At 35.0% G+C, this 24944-nt stretch overlaps 1 protein-coding gene across 3 annotated transcripts in view; it reads right to left on the bottom strand.

Annotated features, from left to right (window-relative positions):
- Positions 1–4915: 4915 nt before the first annotated feature.
- Positions 4916–24944, bottom strand: part of LOC149073973 (USP6 N-terminal-like protein) — a 152108-nt gene continuing 132079 nt past the window's right edge. For 2 of the 3 annotated variants that reach the window (XM_089246786.1, XM_089246787.1), the window contains 4 exons: positions 24539–24699; positions 20170–20269; positions 19712–20055; positions 4916–6296 (listed from right to left, as the gene is read on the bottom strand). In XM_089246786.1, the coding sequence (XP_089102912.1) occupies positions 5682–6296; positions 19712–20055; positions 20170–20269; positions 24539–24699 (1220 nt within the window). In that variant the 3' untranslated portion in view covers positions 4916–5681. The remainder of the gene's footprint in view (positions 6297–19711; positions 20056–20169; positions 20270–24538; positions 24700–24944) is intronic. The other variant, XM_089246788.1, reaches the window with a different exon arrangement.

Consider the following 24944-nt stretch of genomic DNA (forward strand, 5'->3'; position numbering starts at 1 on the left):
TGTAGAAGCAGACATATTATGCGACATTAGTTTTAGAAGCTTTATCAAAGACTTTGCAACTAGAATAATGAGGGAAAACTTCTAAGTAAATGAAAAGTGATATCATATGATATTAAGTGGCATGATTAGTTAAAGACAAAATTTAATGAGAATTAGAAATAAAATTTGTATGTGTGTGATAGAACTTATTAATAATTTAATTAGAAAAAATTTAATTGTCTATTTTATATAATATTTGTCTATATAAACAAAATTTTTAAATAAATAAAATGGTTGGTCTGTTGCCAAGAATTATGCATTAATGTGAATCCTGGACTGATCCCTTGGGTTAATATCAGAATGTAATGTGTGTGTGTTCTGTATTTGTCTTCATGTGTTAATTCAATTTCAACCACAACAAAATTTAATTTAATGTTATTTTTTCTATTAATAAATTCAATAGAGTAAAATATAATTATGCGGGGAGAGCAGGAAGAAATCAGGGCACAAAAGCACTTGAGTACTAAGGGCCTTCAAACATCATAATCTGCCTTAATGATAACTGATTAGTTATATCATGACAGATAAAATTTGATGTCATATAGTGACCTATAATTTAATTTGTGTGATGTCTGGCAACAGACAAAAAATGTACCATCATCAACCAGACTTGCTCATATATATAAAGGCCAGTTTCTTCCAAATGAAAAAAAATGTATCCCCACCTTTAGAGAACAGCACAACTAATTTTCTGAGTGGGTACATGCAAAAAGTGTTGCAGAGTGTGTCATGTAGTCCAGACTTTTATTTATTCACAGAATTGAAACAGCCTATTTAGGTAAACTATTTTTCTTCCTTGTGGCAAACCTTTCTATGGAAGTTACCTGAACCATCTGAGAAATGACAAAAAGTTTGAATGATAAACCGAATCTAGAAGCATGTTATTTGTCATCAAAAGCATCAAGACTATATAGAAATTTTTAAGAGAAGCTTTACACTGTATCTACAGTTGCACATCAATATGTCAAAATGCATCTGGAAATTATACGATTTGAAATTTGGGTCATTAGCCTCGTTTTCATGAATAAATTTACAGATGTGAAGCGAGTTCCTTTTTTGTTCATAACCCTGTTTGAAAACGTTCCCATAGGGAAAAAAGAGGGGTACAGAAGTTTTTTACATTCATCTTGGCGATATTGGGGTTAATACCTTCTCCTTAAATCCTTGGAACCGCAAATGAAAAAAAACTACTTTAGTGCCACATAAACAGATTTTAATGAAAATCTCTAATGCCAGTGAAATGCAGAGTTTTTTTTTTTAATTCATGTGAATGGGAATATAGAGAAGTTCTGCTTATCTACATAAAATTATTTGTCACAATGTGATATTGTTTATTTTCATGCTCTCCTTAAAATCTAAAATTTTTGACACATCTCAACAGAATTTTTTATGTATACAAACAGGATAGAGCTCAAATGATAGGCCACTTTAAAAAGTAAAAAATAATAGAATTTCTTGAAAGAATGAGTTATTCTAATGTTACTTAGGTTTGCTTTGAAGATATTTTGCATTTGGAAACTTAAGCAGTAGCCAAGACTGATGACTGATAGCACAAAAAAAAAACTGTCAAGTTTCGAGAATAATCCAACCTGTTTGAAACTATAAAAATGTAATATAATCTAATAAAAATATGCAACGCCCCTCTCCAGATTTCTTTAAAGATCAATTGATACTTACACAGGTAAACTTCAAGGTAAACAAAAGACAAGATCTCTGACAAAACACAATACTCCAGGAATAATGAAAAAATTCAAGAGTTTCCCTCTCCCACCTCATCATAAGTGAAAAAAGAAAAACTCTCACTACTGCCACATCCTGCTATTTATTTCTTAACTCTTTCAGCAGCAATCCAGAGATATTTCGTCAAACTTGTGCTGCTTTATTTCAGCCCCCCCCCCAAATATCTTGGCAGCTAAAATGCCCAGTAAAACACATATTTTCCATCCCCTCTCCTATCAATCAACTGCCAGTGGGTAGAGGTCAGCTCTTTTTCAAGGTTAGATAAGAGAAGGCATGAGAAAGAGTCTGTGTGTTTCCTTCCCTTTTTCAGTACTGTAAAGAAATATACGCTCAGTATAAATACAAAAAGGTTTTTTTCCCCCCAAAAAATCTATTTCTCTTTCTAGAAAGCCACACACGTCGTGGCAGGTGTTTTTGTATCATCGTGAGGAAAATAAGAGCAATGGGTGGAGTAAATTTTCTTGTTGGGGGAAAGCAGTTATCAGCTCGTAATCAGAAAAAAAAAATCTTGAAAATAGGTAGCAATTTGTGAAGGTTCAGCAATTTCAAATGTGGCAGTTATAATGTTGCAAGAAAATATTTTAAAGTGTACTTTAAAAGTGTAAACAGTTTGACTTAAAGTGTTAAACAGTTCTTTCCGTTCGCGGCTAGTGCATTAGGAGTTTCTCTCTTTCAAGCCTAAAACATTGTTTTCTTATTCAGGCCACCAAACCTCTTCTCAGAAAGTATTTTCTCAAGAGCAAACCCCTCCCACATAAACATATATTCACCCATAACTACTACAGCCTCCCTGGACTGTTCCAGAGCCCCTGGAAGCAATATCACCCACTCTGAGAAACACTAGTTTGAAACTATGCAATGGAACTAGGCTTGGTATTAAAAATGCAGCAAACTTCATGAAAAAATACAAAGCTAGAGAACATTGCTTCTTAATATGGATGATATCATTTGTGGGGGGGGGGGGGGGCTAGGGGTACAATACAAGATCTCGAGGGTTTGCTTGAGAAAGAATGGAGATTTTTTTTTATCTTAGAAGGGATTATTGTGAGTTTGAGAGACACTGTTCTAGAATGTTTTTATGAAATTTGTGAAAAATCATATATATATATATATATATATATATATATATATATATAAAATCAGTTCTTTTTCTAATCTTTCCTTTAAATGTGGATGGAATTAAACATTGCAAAATTTCATTTTATACCATACAGTTTTGATTTCAACCCAGCAATGTCAGTATTTCTGCTAAGGATAAAATAAAATGATAGCTCGCACATTCTTTATGAAATAGCCCCGTACATCATGATTACTTCATAAAACTCTTTTCTAATTAAAAATGTATGAACATAACACAAATTTGCAATAAAATAACGCAAACCGGCTGCGCTGTTCTGATTGGAAATTAAAAACTGAAATGATAAGAATGGATTCAAAGAATAAACTTTATCAAAACAAAAAAATAATAATTACAGTAGACTCCCCCATAATCTGGCTATGTGCTAGTTCAGCCTATCCAGTAATCTGGAATTGTTAGACAAGCTTTCTTTGAGTGAAGAAGAGGAAAACATGTCACATTGGATGTCTGGTACAGAAGTCTATATTATTACACAAGTCTATATTATAAAGGTTTTTTTTCAACTACAGTAAACTCTTGCTAATCTGGCACACATCAGACCAGGTTGTGCTGGATTACTGGAAGGTAGTTTAAAAGCCCATTTAAATAATATAAACTTCTGTGTGCACATCCAGTGACATGTTTTCCTCTCTTCTACACAGCCAAAAAAAAACCTATCTAAAAAAGCCAGATTACTAGATGACCAGACTAATGCATGGCCAGATTATCGAGAGTCTACTGTACTTTGCAGTCATCAGGCACAACCTGGTCTAGTTAGTAAAAGTCTACTAAACTTTATATGATATTGCTGAGTTACTTTGACACTCACAGAAAACAAAACTGTTCTCATATAAATTTTGATATGATTATTTGGTAGTCAACGGTCTAATGATGCTCCTTTAAACTGATATAAATACCTGAAATACACCTAATAGTAAAGTGCTATCTTAGGAGTCAATTCGAAACAACTTGATATATTTTGATTTATATGTGATTATTAAAGCTCAGATTTTTATGACCTAAAGAGGAAACTCATTGCTGATAGGTTAAGAAACCTAAATTTCAGGTTTTTATACCGATCAGCAACACCATTTCATCTTCAAGTCATAAAAATCAGAGCCTTAGTCGTTATAGAGTATGCCTTCCAGGGACTTTCAATTATTAATGTTTAAAATCACAAAACTTTTGAGCTATGATTGACTCAATTAACAAAATTATATTGAAATCTCTGTTTGGTCATGGGTGAATTTGTATATTTATAGACACTGTAGAACACAAAACACTGAAACTCATACAAAATACTACCAAAAGCAGCTAATACATAATAATATTTTGAACCCTGATTGCACAGACAGAAAATCATGGAATGATTAAGCCAATTAGTTAAGCTGCAAAAAAACTCAACAAGCAACAAAAAAAAATTCCCCCAAAATTATAAAATAAATAAATTGAAGTTACTACAGAACACATTTTTGGGGAAAAAATAGACAAAACAAACCAACAAGTATACCTAACAAACACACATTATTGCAACCAGAACCATAAGTACAACATTGTAAAAATGTATGGCACTTGATATTAACAAAGTTCAGTACGAAATAATCATATAAAATTGGAATCAATTGTTCAAAACTTTGATAATATGATAGCATTACCAGGTATTGCACAAAACTGAAAACTATTTTGATTTAAAAAAAAACTTAGCTGTGTTAAAAAAAAATTATAATCAAGTTTTTATTTTATTTTCAAAACACCCAAACATGTAAATGCACGTTCATTATAATTTTTCTTTCTCTAGCAGACACTTCAATTACGTAACAAAAACTGTCTATATATAACATGATCCCCAATATGTTCCCACGTATGATTTGTCTAGAGAATTTTTTAGTGGACATCTATGCCTGAACTGGGATTCGAACCCAGACCTGCACAGTCAGAGGCTAGTTATCTAACCACTTGACTGCCAGGCAGCATACCTTCTTACATTTCTTTATGTATGTAAATGCTTCTTTTTTTTTTGAAAGTGGGACTTGATGTTGAATGAATAGAGCAGAACAGAATTCTGTCCAAAAAATTGAAATTGTTCAAGTAAACTGAAATACTGTAAAAAGAAAAGATTAAGTAAAATATTTCAAGATAGTTCAGCTTTGAATTTTTTTTGTTAGCCTGCATAAAAACTTCACAAAAAAAATCACTTTGCACACATATCCTGAGCATAGCAAATAAAAGTATGCCAAGGTATAAAAAATTAGATACATTGTCTCAACCCAAATTATTTGATGAAATAAATAAATAAATAAAGTCCTGGATCTTAAAAAAATAAAAAAGTGTATACAAACATAACTTTTTTTCTGATTATACATTAATATACATACATTTATATACACAAATTGATAAATTTTTGTTGTATCAACTTTCATGCTCTACCAAAAGCAGCAAGAAAGTTAACAAAGACATGGAGAATATAATAAAATTAATTTTATGCAATTTTAAATAGAAAAAGTACTAAACTGAGAGCATTTAGTTGTCTGATCAAAGTGGCCGTTTTTATACTGTTCTTCATTCGGCATACACACATCCTATGACTGACAAGCAGATAAAATATGTTAATAATCTTGAAGAAATCTTTGTACTCTGAGGACACATAGGCATATTGTGCATCTGAATTTCAAAAGAAACACTCTCCTAGAGAGTAAGGATGGAAAACTTCTAGTACCTGAGTTGAGGCTACTAAATGCACAAAAAAAAAAGTTGTAAAAATATATATATATATATTCATTGGACCCTAATTAGAATTTCCATTTGGCATTTTACAGGTAGAATAATCCAAATTCACTTGAATGGTTATTTTATTAGGGTCCTGGTTAGTTGGTGTTATATCTCCATTTGTAGGAGTCATGGAAGTACAGCGAGAAGGAGAACGGTCTTGAAGAAGTGTTGATGAAGAAGGTGCCTTTACAGAAGGTGAACACTCATATGGCACGAAAACCCTCACAGCATCAGGAGAATGGGTTCGTGATGTTGGTGGGGATTGTCTAACAATAAGGCTAGGGTTTTTTGAATCAACATTATCATACATTGATAATGTTCTTCGAAGTTCAGTAGGCCGACATGCAGGACTCAATGGCAAGTCATTGCTGCCCTGACGTTCTTTATAGCGTGTCAACGTCGTATTAGGACTTGAAAAACCAGACAGAGCTGAAAGGTCTGCTACAGAAGTTTGTGAAGTCTCAGCCAAAGAGTTTCTTGAACTTAAAGGATCCACAATTGAGCTACCATTGTCATTCTCTGCTGGATCAGATCCCTTTGAGTAGCGGACATTTGCATCAGAATCAAATCTGTTATCTTCTGTGTCTTCTCTCCTCTTCCACACCGGTGAGTCAACTCCATTAGAAATACTCTATATCATTCATGAAAAATGCTATTATTAGTCTTTGATAGGAAAAAAAACAATTGAATATTCAGTATGTATAAAATATAAGAAATTTAAATTATTTATATATATGCAAATGAATTAAGTTTTATTCTGAATGAAAAAAAAAGATTTAAAAAAGTTAACACAACATTGAAATGCCTGGGTATTTTAATTTTGCTTGCAAAGCAATCAGAAAGTTTTAAATACAAATTCTGAAAATTCCTTTTTTAATAGACCTTTAACTGAGCAAAGCATTCAATCTTTTTTCTTTTGTCTGATTTTTTGATTGAGCAAAAAATAGTTCAACATATTTAATGAGGAATTATTATCTCGCTATGAGTTGATATGCATAATTTCTCAAGAAAAATCACATTGTCTTTTATTGAAAATTCAATTCTCACACTATCACATTGATCGCTCAAAGCCAATTAAGTACTTTACGGTTTAAAAGAATATTACACAATTAACACAATGAGCCTGCAGCATTCTAATTGAAGTCAATCTTCTTAAAAAGATACACTTGCTTTATAATTTGGACCCACACTTATTTCAAAACTTAATTTTGGGAATATCTGGATGCTTATTTGAACTTGTAGAACTGAATGAAAACTAAGAAATACACTGCTGGCCACCGTAAATGCAACACCCTGAAGGAAGCATGCAAATAATATGAAATTTACAACATGCATTAGCGGAGGTGAGATATGCAAATGATTAGAATTTCAGCGCAGACGCACATCACGCGCGCCTGTGGAGATACTTCAAAGCGCTATTTAAGGCTTGGAGATTTCGACGATTTGAAGTACGGCAATTGTGTTTTTCCTGTGGTGTTTTCAAAAAAACGATCAATTATGCCTCGTAGAAAACAGCGATCATCTTTTGATCAAGTATCCGAGTTCGACAGAGGAAGGATAGTGGCCTACCGAGATTGTGGATTATCTTTCAGGGAAATCGGTAGTCGTGTTGGACGAAACCAAACAACTGTAATGCGGATATGTGATCGTTGGATGCAGGAGGGTACGACGGACCGACGTGTTCGATCGCATCCACCTCAGTGCACCACTTCACGTGATGACAGGCGTATTGTGCGTATGGCAGTGACGGATCGCTCAGCCACATCACGAACCATAGCACAGCACATTCAGTCTGTACCGCATCATCCAGTGTCTGCGCGTACCATTCGACGCCGTTTACAGCAAAGTGGTCTGTCCGCAAGACGTCCATTGCTTCGTGTACCCTTGACGCAGAACCACAGACGTCTCCGCCGCCAATGGTGCGATGAAAGAAGGATGTGGACGGCACAATGGAATGAAATTGTCTTTACTGACGAGTCACGCTTCTGTCTGCAACACCACGATGGTCAGATTCGAGTCTGGAGACACCGTGGAGAGAGGATGCTGAACAGCTGCGTTATGCACCGCCACACTGGTCCTGCACCGGGTATTATGGTACGGGGCGGTATTGGATATCACTCTCGCACTCCTCTAGTACGCATTGCCGGTACTTTAAAAAGCCAGCGCTACATCTCCGAGGTGTTGGAGCCAGTTGTCCTTCCTTACCTTCAGGGCTTGCCCACAGCCATATTTCAACAGGATAATGCGCGACCACACGTGGCACGCATTGTCCAAAGGTTCTTCGTCAATCGCCAGATTGAATTGCTTCCCTGGCCAGCTCGCTCTCCGGATCTTTCGCCGATAGAAAACATGTGGTCCATGGTTGCTCAACGATTGACCCAGATTACATCCCCAGCTGCCACACCAGATCAACTTTGGCAACGCGTGGAAGCTGCTTGGTCTGCTGTACCCCAAGAACACATCCAAAGTCTCTTTGAATCAATGCCGAGGCGTGTGGCAGCGGTGATCTCCAACAATGGCGGCTACTCTGGCTACTGATTTTGGCAGGAACCACACTTCACAGAAGTCTATAAATTTAATCATTTGATGCTTGGTCAACATGTTATCTACAAAATAAATATTGTTGCGATATCTCTTGTCTTTCTTGGTGTTGCAATTTGGGTGGCCAGCAGTGTAATAAACAATATTCTTTTTCCAAAAATTTAATTATTGTCTATCCTTTTTGCACAATGTTTTTTGTCAGTTTTTAATGATTTTCAATCCATAAATTTAATTGAGGTAATCCACTGATTAGATTCATTTGAAATTTACTCACATCTTAAACCAGCAAAAATAATTTTCCAATCAGTATTACACTTAAATTGTATTTTTTAGGACAGGGTATAGATATATATTTTTTTAATTTTTGAAGTTTATTAATTAATTTCAATTTCATTTCAAGGCCTCTAAAATGAGGAAAACAATCAGCCAAAGGGTCAAAAGGCCCATACTCATTGATAAAATGCAAATGTATAATCAGTATTAACACTTGCAACACTTTATTATAATGTTGGCCTATCATTCATTGAAGAGTCTACAGTATATAGAGAGGAACAAAAACATAGTAAGGCATTCAACAATTCTTTTTACATCTGTTTTTAACTAACTGATTTATCGTTGTAGGACTGTTGCTCTCTGTGGCGAGACTTTTTAACGGGGAGATCGGCTCGCATTTGCGCCATGAAGTTGGGAACCACAGAAAACCAACTTCAGCTGACCACCACTGTGGGGTTCGAACCCGGATCCTCGCATCGCGAGTCCGTCACTATAACCACTCGACCACCACAGCGGCTTTTCAAGCCTTGGGCTTACTCCCTCATTTTTTTGCTTTCTTTGCCGTCATCTTTTTCGGAGTGGACTTTGCTTTTTTCGGCTTCGCTGCTTTCGGTTTCGATAGCTTGGCTGCTTTTTTCGGAGACTTGGTCTTCGGAGCAGATTTCTTGACCGTCGATTTCTTTGCAGGGGCTGCTTTCTTTTTCTCGGACTTCTGCTTGGGCTTTGCTGTCTTCTTAGGGGATTTGGGTTTTTTCGAAGCGCCTTCCTTCTTGGGTTTCTTCACCTGTTTGGCAGCGACACAGGGTTCCTTGCTCTTCTGCCCAGACGCGCTCAATTTGAAAGATCCGGTGGCACCCTTGCTCTTGGTTAACCATGAGTTAATAAGAAACTCAATGGAATTCAATTTGAAAATGTCCTCTGGCTTCTAAGGAATTTATCTGGTAATCTATCCAGTCCTCAGATAATATGCTAATGTTTTTTGCCAGTTGCAGATGTACAGGAGTAGTGTGCTTGCCCAGATTGCAAGAGGGTTGAGTTCGAATTCCCGGCAGAGAATAGTAGATTTTTTTTTTGAGGTCATCTCAGCATAATATCCAGAAATAAGTCTTTCCTTCATACATTGGGCTGAGAAAAAACCTAAAATCATTTCAATCTTGCTACTGTCACCACTTGAGGGCCATTTACTGAAGTTAAGAGGGGCTACTATGCCTCTACTTCAGCCCATCATGCTACAGAGCATAAATAAGAAAGAAATGGTCATGTCTCCTGCATGCCCCCAGACCAGACTCTCACAGGCCCCTTTATGATGAATTTATAGCGTGAAAAAACAAAAAATGATGAGAATCGTCCTGAGCCCTGTCAGCCCCACCCTTGTGGGGGGGGGGGCAGGGTCACCTGTGCTGTATATGGATAGCATACTTGTCTGAATTGCAAGAGGCCTAAGTTCGATTCCCGGCAGAGACTTTTCTTTCAGAGTTCACCTCGGTATAATATCCAGAAAAAAGTCTTTCTTTCATGACTTTCCATATTGACAAGTGCATGGTCACTCAATTTGGTTTGAACAGCCCATGTTTTACTTACAAGCTGAATGGTAAAACTATTCCAAATGCAACTATGGGCTCACCAATTTGGGAATTCTCATTGACGAGTGGCTTAGGTTTTCTAAACATTGTTCCACGGTGGTCAAAAAATGCAATTAAAATGTTCAGTTTCATTCTTATAAAGGTCTCTTTGAATCCACCCAGAGTCATTCTTCTGCTTTTCCAAGGCTTAGTTCATCCTGGCCTTAGTATACTGTGCACTTTTGGAGACCCTATTTTTAGAAAGATATAGACTTATCCGAGGATGACGTCACTCTCTGCTATCCATATAAAGGTTATTAACAGCTAGCTGATGCAAAGATATATTTTTTGGAATGAGAAAATTCAACTGCCCCTGTGGGGAATCGAACCTTTCACTTTCCGGGTGAACGCCCTAGACCACTATACTACCGAGGCAACAAATATCTCAATTTTTCCTTGGAGCTTGTATGCACTGAACGGGACCGTACCTGTCTCTGTTGCTTTGTATGGATAGCAGAAAGTGACATCATCCTTGGATCAAGTCACTATCTGGTGGCATCATCAGCAATTGTGAGCTTTGGCCTGAATTGTGTCAGACCGTCCATGTGCGGTGCCATCCAGTGCACAAAAAATCCAAGGAAAGATTGAGATATTCGTTGCCTCTGTAGTCTAGTGGTCTAGGACATTTACCTGGAAAGTGAAAGGACGTGGGTTTGATTCCCCATAGGGGCAGTTGAATTTTCTCTTTTTCCAAAAAATATATCTTGCATCAGCCAGCTGTTAATAACCTTGTATAGATATAGACTTGGTTGAAGGGGTACAAAGAAAAGGCACTAGAAAACTAGTAGGTATGCAAAGCTTGAGCTATGAAGAGATTCTTGATTCATTGGATATGTTTTCTTTTAAACAATGTACGTAGACATTGCGGAGATATATGATCGAGATATTTAAGAGTTTCAATAGGATTAATATGATGAATCATGAAATATTGTTACACAATCATTCAACTGCTACTCAGAGACACCAGTTTTGGTTGGTTACGGATAATTCCAGGTTGCTATGTTGCTGGGAGTTTTCAAATAGGGTAGTAAATTTATGGAATAACTTACCATCAGTTGTCGTAAATTCCCCCAAAATAGACACCTTCAAGTGGAAATATGATAAGCTGGGTGAGAGAATCGAAAAGCTATCTATAATTAAATGAATGACAACCATATTTTTATTTGGCCAGTTTGTTTCAGTCCCCCCCCACCCCCCCGCGATTTATTGTTATTGGGTTGATGTGTTTAGGCTATGACAACCATTCTATGAGCTTTTCCAATATTATTTATATTGATTTGCATACTTCTTTTTTTCTCCTTTTCATTTTTTTTCAGCCACCTTGTTGGGCAATTTCCCTGTTGTGGCTTCTGATTTTGTATTTGTATAAATACAAATTATATTAGACATATTATACGCAACAAAAAATTTAAATAAAAATATATATGCAAAAACTTTGAGATAAAAAGAGAAATAATAAATTTGGTTAGTTAGGATGAGAGAATGAAATCAAATGCATATAGTACTTCATGATTTCTAAAAATTTAGGACAATTTTTACAAAACTTCAGGATAAAGTAAATAAAATTTGTCAGAAGTGTTACTACAATCAGTAATAAAGAAACATTGTTAACAGAATCATTTATTCAATTAGAAATGACATTAATTTGGCTGTAAATTATGTCAAAGCCTTCTTGGCAAACTGATGAAACATGTATAAGCGCTAACAAACAAGTCTTGATCATACAGTAATATTCAAACTTTTTCTAAATTGGCCTTAAAAAAAATTCACGTCTTACTTGCTTTCATAAGTGATCTTATTATGTTATTATACTATGTGTGTGTAATATCATTCAAAATATCTAAGTCCTTCTTGACTTTATTAGTTCCTAATTGACTTCATAAAACACAATCACTATTTTTTATGATAATTTATTTGTCTAATCTTCAAATTATCATTATTCATGCAACCACAGTGCTCCCTGAAAACTGTATGTATGCTTGGCCTTGCATAACCAAAAGAGTTTCTGCCCACACAGAGTTTTTTTCTGCACAGAAAACATTAAAACATCCACTATATACTATAGGGTATGATGTTGTTTTGCCATTCCACACAAAAGACAAAATTTTGCACAGATATCGACAGGTTCGCACAAGTAAAAGAAGTTGGAGGGCATGTTGCATGTAATATTTCTCTATAATGTAGTTGCTATGAAAAAGATCCTACTTAACAGGTTCAATATACAATACATATGTAATTAGTGGAGCTGATTCAATTGATCAATTTATTGATACAAATACAACGCTACAACAGGAAATTGCCCAACGAGGTGGCTGGGAAAAAGATGCCCATAACAAATACGATGTCATATATTTAAAAAATACAGCAACCCAATTAAAAACTAAAATTATAAACAATATATACACATGATAAAATACTATACAATGTCCATAATGTATTTATGGTTGTCTTATTCTAAGTATAGATAGCTTCTCGATTTACCCCAACATATTTATCGTATTTCTTTTTAAACATGTCAATTGTGTTACAATTAACTACCTCCGCGGGTAAGCTATTCCATTTATTAACAACCCTATTAGAGAAAAATTCCCTGCGACACCATAACTTCGCATTGTCCCTTACCAATCGATACTGGTGTCCCCTTGTAAAAGCAGTCGATTGGCGGTGTACTAAAAGTTCATGGTCCATCTTATCCATCCCGTTGAAAATTTTGAACACTTCGATCATATCTCCTCGACACCTGCGTTCATCCAATGTAAACATATTCAAAAAATGAAGTCTCTCTTCATAACTCAAGCCCTGTGTGCCAATAAGGACAAGCGTAGCTCTTCGCTGCACCCCTTCAATCAAGTCTATGTCCCTCTGCAGGAATGGTCTCCAAAACCTTACAGCATACTCCAGTCCAGGACGAACTAAGCCTCGAAAAGCGAAAGAATTACTTTAGGAGAACGCGAAGAGACCTTTTTGAAAATGAGACCAAGCATTCTATTTGCTTTTTTTGACCCCCGATGAACAATCTTTAGAAAACCTAAGCTGCTCGTCAATGAGAATTCCCAAATCAGTGACCCTAGTTGCATCCAGTATAGTGACACCATTCAACTCGTAAGAGAACCGTGGGTTGTTTGAACCAAAATGAGCAACCATGCCCTTATCAACGCTAAACGTCATGCTCCATTCATTTGCCCATGCTGCAATCCTGTTTAAGTTGCTCCCTATCGCTTTGATTCCCTATTACCTCTATTAGCTTCACGTCATCTGCGAATTTGCTAACAATCCCATCGATACCCTGATCGAGTTTATCGACAAAAAGTGAAAAAAGTATGGAGCCAAGGACACTTCCTTGAGGAACTCCACTTGTGAAGCCTGTCCAACCAGAGAATTCCCCGTTCACCATAACTTGTTGAGACCTATCTCTTAACCACGATTCTATCCAATTCAGCAAGTTGCCCCCAATCCCAATCTCATGTAAATGCTTCAAGAGTTTACCATGTTGGACCGGATCGAATGCCTTCTGTAAATCAAGGTAAACATCATCTATATTTTTGCTCTTACCCAAAGCCTTAGTCACATGATCATAGAAGCAAAGGAGGTTAGTTACACATGACTTCCCCTTCCTGAACCCATGCTGATTTTCCGATAATACATTATACTCGTCTATCCACTTCAAGGATACTGCTCAAGCAAACTGCCTTTTGATGATAATTTCCAAAATTTTCGAGAGGGAGCTCATCACACTCACTGAAGGATAATTGGACACAGCTTCTCTACTACCCTTCTTAAATATCGGAACAACATTAGCAAGTTTCCAATCCCTTGGGACGATACCCTCAGCAACACTGCTCCTATATATCTGTGCGACTGGCCCCAACAATTCATTAGCACATTCCCTGAGGACCCTGGGATAGATATCATCTGGTCCTGGTGCCTTGCTTGCACATACATTTTTAGAAGATTCAGGACCTCCATGTCTTCTACTTGAATATCGCTGAGGATTTTATTACTCCATGCAACACTCGTATATTGAATATAATCATCTCTATTAAAAACGACGCAAAAAAGTCATTGAAAGCACTATACACGTCTACACTGCCCTCTAACCTAGACCCTCCTATTGAGAGGGGGCCAACTGTACCTTTACATCCATTATTGTTGAATCGAAAAAATTATTTTGGGTCAGAGCCAATGCTATCTGCCAACCTAGATTCAACTTCTTTTTTACTATCCCTTATCACTTTCTTCAACACTCTTCTTTTATCAGTGAACAATGATAGGTCACCTCGTCCACTTTTATACTCTCTGAATGCTCTTTTCTTTTCAAGATAAAGGTTACACACGCTATCCGTGAACCATAGAGGGTGCGATGTACTAACACGCTTTTTTCGAACAAAGGGCATGACGTCGCGCAAAAAAACAGAGGACAGTTTCGTACTAAATTCTTCCCATTAACTTACTACCTCTACTGATTCCAACCGGTCTTTGAAAACTTCCGCTAACTTCCTCTCAAAACATCAAAGTTAGTTCTCCGAAAATGAGGAACCAGTCTTTTGTTATCAACCTTACCCAAGGAAAACTTAGTGAAATCTGACGATACGATGTTCACTGGAAGAAAACTCTTCCCCCACCAAAACATGTTCAACAAGATCCTCAGAACTAGTAAGAACTAAATCCAAAATAGCATTACCCCTAGTGGCTTCTGATACATGCTGATACAAAACATTTTCGAGCACCAACTTAAGAAAGTCTCTTTCATACTGATCTCCAGATGAAAGGTTCTCCCAATCAATACCTGGGTAATTGAAATCCCCAAGTATGATAACCCTCTTACGCTTACACATGTAGGAAATTTCATCATGAAATTTGGCGATGTAGTTTGGATCCCTATTCAGTGGATTGTAACAAACCCCAACAATAAGTTTATGATGTCTTTTGTTTTCAAGCTCAACCCATACAGTTTCAATATCACTTCTCTTCACGTTACACTGTCTAGCCTTCAAACATGATTTCACGTATATCGACACTCCACCCCCTTTCCTATCCGATCTATTTCTCAAAAAAGTATCGTATCCTGAGATGTGTAAGAAAGATTCATCCCCATCGTTTGCCCAAGATTCAGTAATGGCTATAAGGTTATCACAGTCAAAAGTTTTAGTTTAGTTAATCGACTCGATAATCAATCCAATCAAAATACGATTAAAATTATCATTAAAAGTTTGTAAATTAACTTGATTTATTACCCAAAATGGATTAGATATCTTAAACTATGTTCCTATATCCAGTAGATTCCCTGTAATCTGGCACACATCAGACCAAGGGTATGCCGGATTACTGGAAAGTCTTTGGAAAAACAATGCATTCAAATTATTTTAACTACTGTACAGATTTTTATTAACAAGATGCCATATAAAGCAAAAAAGGAACTGACCTTTATACATGAATTTATAAAATTTTATATATCATACATTTTTATGGAAATGAGTTTGCATAATGAATCTGTACATTCCTTTGTCTTAAAAAAAACAAACAATTATACTTGGTAACTTTATTATTCCATTGAAGTAAAAAACTGGGATGCATGGGGGAGGGGGCATTCCTCAGCAAGGTCAACCAACTTCCCACCTTCCTCAAGTTTTTTAATAATACGTTTTTGAATGATTAAACAAGAATTAATGTTTTGACTGCAACAACTTTGAACACACAAGAGAAACAACAGAGATGCGGACAAGACACTATCACAAATGAAGGAGACTGAAAATCAAATTGAAGCAAAGACTGAACTGTATAGACGTGATGGGTGAGTTACAATACAGACTACTGTTCGGTATTGTTTTCCTGCAAAGCAATAGATGCATGCAGAGACATGTGGTGACATTTTTCATTTCTATACATCTGCAAGGAGCCAACACAGCCCTCATAGCATAAAAAACAGCATATGCTGTGCGTGTGATTTCAAGGGGCTATATACACTATATTTATAGGGGGCATATAGTGTATATAGCCCCTTGAAATCACACACACACAGCATATGCTGTTTTTTTTTTTTTTCATTTGTCTTCCTTTTTATGTTTTCATGTTTTTATCTTAATGAATGAATTCCTTCCACAAATACACAGACATGTTTTTCCGGTAAAAAAAAGTGGTCCAGCGAGAAAACAAAAGAACTGGCAAGAAAAAAAACACCGGATTACTGGACGGGATGGGTTAATGCACAGTCAACAATAGTGGAGAGGGGAGTCTGTTACATTCAACTATGGCATTAGGAAAGAAATTGTATTTAAAACAGCTGGTACAGGCAAAAATAGGTTTTAATTTTTTTGGTAATTTCAAGTCTATTAGAGACATAGGAAGGCTTTTAGAATACAGAAAGTGTTGAAATTTAGATGACCATGAGTAATCTTATAAAGTATGGTTAATCAAGAGATAAGTCGATGAGTAACGAGTTGGTGGAAATTAAGTTTCAGTTTAAGATCAGAAACAAAACTAAAAGAGAACCAGCAGTCATGAATAAAGCAAGCAGATTTATTTGGATTCAAGTTTGTCAACATTACTGTAGGTGTGGTGGTACCAGACCTCAGCTGCATATAAAAAATAGGAGATATATAAGTTTGGTAGCAGAGAAGTTGGAAGTCTAGAGAAGAGTGAGGTTGCAGTGAAGGAAGAAAAGTTTATTGAGATATTTCTGGTTGATATAATCGACATGGTTATTCCAATGCAGGTCAGCCGAGATTATGACACGAACATATTTAAATTGAGAAGCTTGGGATATGGTTACACTATTGATCAAATACGAGAATTTATAGGGGGGAGATATTTACAAGAAGCTCTCGTGAAAACTGTTTTAGAAATGTTGATAGGAATATGGCAAAATAAACACCAGTCTGAGATGGAAACAAGATTACATTGTAGAATTTCTTGATCAGAACTTGTGATTAATTATGCTGCACATTACACAGTCATCAACAAAAAATCTAATGGTGCAGTTGAGGGTTTCAGCGAGATCATTTATGTATATTAAAAACAATAAAGGTGAGAGTACCGCTCACTAAGGAGTACTTGAATTTACAGTGGCAAATGGCGAGTCATGATCTTTAAAATGTACAAACTGTTTGCGATTTTTTAGGAAAGCTTCTAACCATTTAGCAATTGTACATTCAGACAAAGATTTGAAAGTTTAAAGACAAGTCTATCATGAGGAACTTTATCGTGGATTTAAGAAAAATCCAAGAAAATGATATTGGTTTGCAACTTATCAATGGCTTCGGAAAGGTCATGGAAGAAGAGGGATAGTTGAGATGCAGTAGAAAGGGATCATCTGAAGCTGCGTTGGTTGGGAAAGAAAAAGGTAATGGAGTCTAAATGTATGCAGATTTCTTTTGCTATATGTTCAAAAATCTTACAACAGGATGAAGTAATCAATATTGGCCTGAAGTTAAGGAGGCCGGAGAGTGGACCGGATTTGTAAATGGGAATAATTTTATTGATTTTCAGATCGGTGGGGAGGATGGCGGTATTTAATGAGATGTTACACAAAATTAGGAGAATATTTTGACAACACATATACTGCTTGTGACTGTAATCCAGTCCTTGAATAAGACTACTTCCTCTATACAAATGAACATTCTGTATAGAGCACTTTCAATGTTTTGATAACACTTTGGTCAATCAAATTAAATAAGCTGCTGGTATTCAAAGGCAAGGAAACTATTTTCAACCAAGGGCCAAAAATAGTCAGAGAGTTGCGGTATATTTAATTTTTCATGTTAGTGATAACAATGTATTACTTGATTAAAATTATTCGGCAGCTACTTCAGCAGAAAAAGTAGAGAAATGAAAAAAAAGCTACAACCCCCCCCCCCATAAGATCTTGTTTTTATTGATTAGTTGAACAAAAATATTCTCTATTAAAATACTTGTCTAAATAATTAATGTAAACTTGCTAAATTTATTCAAATCAAATATATGAGTGTGTGTCAGAAAATTAGAATTGGGGGAAACTGATATGAAAGACATCAAATTTATTAAAATCTGGACCGAAAAAATATTTGTTGTTTCAGAATTTTATCAGCTACCAGTGCACACCTGGGTTGGTAAAAAACCGGGATTTTTGGTTTAAACCAGGTATTTTTGTTTTTACAGCATTTACATTAAAAACAATAAAAATTTTTAAAATCATTCAAACTTCTAATTATTAATTGAAATAAAATGTTTATTAATGTAATTGAGACTATTTCTATATTAATCAATCTATGAATATTTTTGTACATTTTAACAAAAACTAACTTTTGCAATATAATTATTTTATACTTTAATTCAGGGAATTATTTTATGTTTGAAAATTCTCTCAATATGTACACGTTACCATTATCCATATAAGTTAAAAGATGTTTTCTTCAGTTACTCTTCCACTATGCTTAATTAGGAAGCGATTTTGTAAAAACTGTGATGAATATAGATAAATACAATGTGTTTAAAGAAGTGTAATTAATGCAGATTATGAGTTACTATGTACAGGGTGATTATAGCTATAAACAATATATACAGATGATAAAATATTATACAATGCCCATAAAGAATAATTATGGTTGTCTTATTCTAAGTATGAATAGCTTCTTGATTTACCCCAACATGTTTATCGTATTTCTTTTTAAACGTGTCAATTGTGTTACAATTTACTACCTCCGGGGGTAAGCTATTCCATTTATTGACAACCCTATTAGAGAAAAATTCCCTGCGACACCATAACCTTGCATTGTCCCTTACCGATTGATACTGGTGTCCCCTTGTACCGCCCCAATAACTTTAAAATTTGATAATTTTATAACAGTTTCTTTGTTCCTACATAAAATTGCCACCCCCCCCCCTAAATTTTGGCACCTGGGGCAGTTGCCCACCCCACCCTCTCTTGTTCTGGCCCCGTTGTTATAAGACCAGCTGCCCCTAGCAGCAACAGTCAGTACTGTTGCTGCTTCTTTGTGAAGAAAAAAAGCCAGTGAGATAATACACCATTACCATATTTAGTGGTGTGATGCAATTCTCATTCATGAATTTGCTAAAAATTGAGCATCAGAATACAACCCAAGATTAGAAAATGTAGTAAGAATAAGAAATTTTGATACTGCATATAACTTTAAGTATAACAAAGATACTTTATATGAAAAAAATATATGTATTCAGGCTATTTTTATGAGATTTTTTGAAAAAAACCACTTATACTATCGTATATCATTTAAAGATATACTTGGGTACATCAGAATGTACCCCAAGAATAGAAAATGTGATAAGAATAAAAAATTTTGGCTAATAATGAACCATTGTGATATTTTTTAAGGGAAAAAAATTATATTTAGGCCACTTTTTTAAATGATTTTTCAAAAAAACTGGACTAGTTTTTTTGTAAAAAAACCACCTGGTTAAAGCAGTGTTTCCCAAAGTGGATGATGAAATGGTCCGGGAGGTGATAGAAACTACAGATTTAACATAGGATCCCATGGGTTCACCAGAGTTGGGGGGGGGGGGCGGCGATGAGAGAAAAAAAATCTGAAGGGGACGATGAAATGAAAAGTTTGGGAAACCAAACAACCCTGGTGTACACCGAAAAAAATTAAAAACGTACATTATTTACATTATTTTGAAGATATCCACCATCAGTATTGCTGCTTTCAAGAGTTACATGGCTAAGAATTCCATTTTTCTCTGAATCTTTGATTGGATGAAGCTCAATATGAGTACTTTCTTTTTGAGCAGGTTGTAGAAGAGATTCAATCACCAGACCAAATGGTTTTTGAGGCAGCTCATTAGGTGGTGCATGTCCTGGATGGTCTATCTTATGTTTTTTCAACTCTTCCGTAGATGCCTGTAATGCCTCAACAGCAGCATCATCATGATATCCAAAATCTTGTTCCAGTTTTATTTGCAAGAATTCAACCAACTCTTCCATATTCATCTTTAGAAGTGTTTCTATAAATATCAATTAATTACTATTAAAATAAGAAAACTTTTTTAGAATGATAACAGTGATACATAACATTATGAATGCTTGTGTAAATTTGCTTTGAAATACAAAAATATTACTTCTGTGCAACTTCAACAGCGTATAAGACATAGCTGTTAGTACCACTTCACCTTCTAGCATGTAAATATCCCATAACCTCAGAGTCAAAGTGAAAGGGACCTAAAGAAATAAGAAATGATACTCGAATAGATATCTTAGTAGAATTGAAATAATGAAAAAAACTGATGAAATTCAATATAACGAATTCTAAAATAAAAATTATGAGTATGAACTTAAAACCAAACCTTAACATGTAATTTTAAATAAAAACTTATTTAAAATATGTATACAGTCTACTAGATACATATATTGTTGTAAAGCATGACTGTACAAACTTTCCTACTTGGGAGCTATATTTAGTAAAGGATCACTCACACGAGCATGTAAGAGCTGAACTACTTCTTTAAGAACCAAATCTGAATAAAGACACTGATGAAATCTTTATGATTATCTTTGCTGTAGAAGTCTTTCCTGCATAGTTATTAATTTGTACACATATCTCATCAAACTCTATGTTTTGTAACATATTTTCACATAATGGGATATTTTTAAAATTGCTTATAGTGGGATTGGATACAACTTTTGAAAGGACCATATTGGCTGGCAGGCTGGAGTTTTGAATCAAAAATAATAGATACCATTAGCCAGCATGCCAGGAAATTCAAGTTGCAGATTCCAGATGATTCTTAAATATCTGGACTCTAAAAATCGATTGAATTGGCTGATTTGAACTTAGTCTGTTCTCTGCATTTTAGGATCCGTTCTGTTTTATAAATTACGTTCAGATAGTTAAAACTTTATTTTTGCTTTTGCTATCACAAATTTATTTAAGATCTTGGATATTAAGCTTACCACAGGCAAACTTGGTTAAATCAAATTTTTGGATAACTTAAATTTTAAGAATTTCCCTTGAGTTTTCTATTCCATTTAATGTTAAAATTAACTGCAATTCAATTTTTTTTATAATTTGGATAATTTGAAGCTTGATACAAATATATCATATGCAAAATGTCTTTTTTTTGTTTCCAAAATTATCAGCAAATTCTCTTAAATTTCAGTCATCCTTTTATTCATTCCATGGTTTACTGATCTTTTTCAGAACATAACATGTAGCCCACTATTTAAAATAAAGTACAATCAACAAACTTTGTTTTTTGCACAGAGCCATGACAAAAAAAGTTCAATGATTTCATTACGGCAGGGTTCACACAGGCACAATATGGCAAGCGATGCAGCATGCAACTTGACAAAACATGAAGTTAAAGTTTTTAACCAATCCGTGTCAAGCTGCATGCTGCTGCATTGCTTGCCTGCCATGCCAGTGCCTTGTCTAACAGTTACACACACTGGCTTTTGTCATTTTGACAGCTACTAGAGTTTTACCAGATTTTGGAAGACTTTATTAGCACCAGCCAATGGCAGATGCATATTCTACTACTCAGGAAATACAAAAGTGTGTGTGCCGTATAATCAATTTCTCTATAGATGAAATTGTTAAAAGCTTGAATACTGTGATCTCATTCACTTGTTCTGATCAAAATGTTTTGGAGATTAGTGTTTTTCTAGCATCATTGTTCATTTTTAGAATATCAATGTAGCTTAGCAACATTTTTCACCTGTCCTAAAGAGATTTCTACGCTTGTTCAACTCTATAAAAGAAAAATTTTGGTTGACTTACGGATGCAGTTAAAAAGCAGAAAATAAAGTCACATTGAATCTTGTCATGAAAAGGACATAAATGAATCTAAGAAAGCAACATAGGTCTCTATTCTAACACTCGCAGAAGCTACAGATATGTTTAAAAAAAATTTGGTAGTTGAAGCTCAAAAATCGCATTTCTTTTGTTTTCTAAATCATCCTGAAGATTTTGTGTAATTTTAAGAGCATCCAGAAGAAAACAAATGGAAATTATATACAACTTTACAAATTAATTATTTTTTGTAATTGTTTTACACAAACACCAATTGCAACAACAAGGAAATTGGCATAGTAAGTAGTAGCATTCGATACATTTTTATATAATTATTTAGAGTTTTTATGAAAGTGTAGTTAGCTTATATGGATGAATTAGATAATTGGATATAATTTTGGATATAATTTGAACTTTTTTGCTGTTCCCTTGAGCTTCGAAATAACCAAGTTTGACTTTACTAGTACATGCAGATTAGATGAGTTAAATGGAAAAATGAGTAGACTATGTATTTCTTGACTGTGTAAAAAATTAGAATATGCAGAGCAGAAAATCAAAGAATTTCACTGCAAAACAATGATTTGCAAAATCAACAGTTATATTTCTTTAATCACTGAACATGCAGAAAAATTTGCACACAGATTACAGCATCTATATTTTGTGTCAGGTTGATGATAATTAAATTAAAACAAGGAAATGCTCAATTTTTTCATTATCATTACCATATTTTTGGGCAACATGTTTGCTACAGTGAAAAACCAATACTTTATTCTGATTTGCTTATTTATTCAGCATTCAATGCAAATTGATTAGTCTTTGAATGTATTCTGTGTGATCTTTATTAAATCTTGCTCTTCTCGGCATGTAGTCTAGACTCTAATAATCAAAACGCTGATGTTCCCCGAGTTATGCAGTATGCTGGGTAATGTGGAAGAATACTATATATTCCAAAAGCAGTCTATACAAAAAAATCAAAAACTATCTTTAGAAAAAATCACTCTCATAGCTCATCCCTAGCCAACTATACCCATATAATTTAAATCGCACAAGATTGACCCTATTGTGCGTACACATATAAAAAAATTCCATTATAAAGCATAGGGATGTAATTTGGCTCTCTATTCCGATGTTAAAACTCATTGCAATAGTTTGTGATGTTTTCTGCCTTCAAGATTTACCACTTAGTTTAAATTTCATTATCCTGTGAGTTACACACCCATCATTTTTCCAAGTTTAATTACATCTAAGCACTCTGCAGCAATCACAGCTTTTAGAAAGTTGTCCTTATTACCCAAGCATCTGTTGAAAAGCCTGAACTATGCCAACAGTAACCACACACACCATCCAATTGCAGATGACATCTCAGGAGCCTTGTTTCGGACCAGACCATTTTAAGATGGTTAGCCCAAAGAGGTTTGTTCTCACGACTTCCACTCATTATTGCCATCGACAGCCCCACACCATAACATTTGTTTGCAGCAGTGTCAAGAACATGGACAGATGCGGATTGAAACCTTATTGCAGATTATATTTGGAGTCCATGATCATGCTCAAATATAGCGTCCCAGTGGTCAAGCAAATCCTGCTCATTCTGTGGAAAGACATGCAGCCTCACACTGCAGGTGTGCCAGTCTGGGAAGCTTTACGACAACCGGTCATCCCTAGTCTTGATGTAGAGAAATGTAGATTACATTTATGTCCAGGAAATCTTGGGTGGGCCACATTTTATGCCACTTATGACAGGGCACTTCCACCAGTATTTTTCAACATTATAATTCTCATTCAAATACACCAAGAGTTTCTTAAGAATGTCTGCATCAAGTTGAAAAGTTTCACTAGCTTGCTTACTGATCCGACTTATCACTGATTTAGCACATACGAGACCAGTGGTCCAAGATGACAACTTCATCAACCTGCGAGCATGCAAAAGCTAGAGGTCCAGTTGCAACAAACATGGGCAAATCTGCCTTAGACCAACATACAGAGCCTGTGAGTCAGACTGTACCTGTTTTTGTATCCACTCTAAAGGCAGCCTAACAAGGTACTAGTGTTTTTTGTGTACTGCATTATTCTCCACAATAAATTATTATTTCGCTCTGATATTGTGAGCATTTATACATTCTAATATGACAATCAGACATGCAACTTTTATTCAAATCCAAAATTTTCATCTTAGTGCATTATTTTTTTTAAATCAGGAGCATATATATATATATATATAAAACATATCCACAGATAAAATGGCAAATAGGCCAAACATTTTCACAAGGGCCATCAAGTTTTTAATTCAACCAGTCACCTGAGCATGATGTGTATATGCTGTACTACTGGTGACTGGCTGAATTAAAATCAAGTGATTGCCCAAATCAAAAAATTGTTCTTTACAAAACATTAATAAGTTTGATTTAAAAAAACATCTTGCAATCAGTTCCTTTACGTTAGCCTAATTTAAATAATTTTATGAGTTTGGTGAACTTTAGTGCTTTTTAAAAGGGCTTTCTTAAATTTTTAGTTTCAGAATCAAAACTGAATCTCCTTTTTTAACAATGCTTCTACTGAAAAACACACAACAGCACGTGTATCCTTTTTTTTTGTTTCTAAAATTTCTTAGCTCTTTTACAGTTTCAGGGTACACTTGATAGGATAAGCCTTATATAAAATTAAAAAAAGGTGTTTGAGAAGTATAAAATTATGCTTACTCTATCTAGAAAGCACTGGAAAAACCATTTCAAAGTATAAAGACTTGTATGTATTTCATATTTATCAAGATGCTTTTTAAGCTTTGGTAAAAACCTTGTCAGAATCTTGTCATGATGGTGCTGAAATCGTTGAAGTTTTGGAAATCCTGGTATGAAAAAACCTGAAAATACATTCATACCGCCCAATAGTGAGATAAATTTATTGTATAACTACTAAAAAAAAGTACTGTGTTTTCTAGAATATGTGCCACAGCATTTATGTTTCCAAAACACATAATTTTGAAGCTTGCAGCACTCAAAGAGATGTGCAGCACGTGTAATTTTAATTTTGAAAAGAAAAAGTCTGAAAATATTAACAGCTGATATATTATTACCTTCACATTATTACATTTAATGAATTAAATTT

The sequence above is a fragment of the Pholcus phalangioides genome, unplaced genomic scaffold (genome assembly GCF_987345545.1).
Source record: "Pholcus phalangioides strain wild (caught in Gottingen) unplaced genomic scaffold, Ppha-v1.0 ptg000017l_1, whole genome shotgun sequence".
Taxonomy (NCBI): domain Eukaryota; kingdom Metazoa; phylum Arthropoda; class Arachnida; order Araneae; family Pholcidae; genus Pholcus; species Pholcus phalangioides.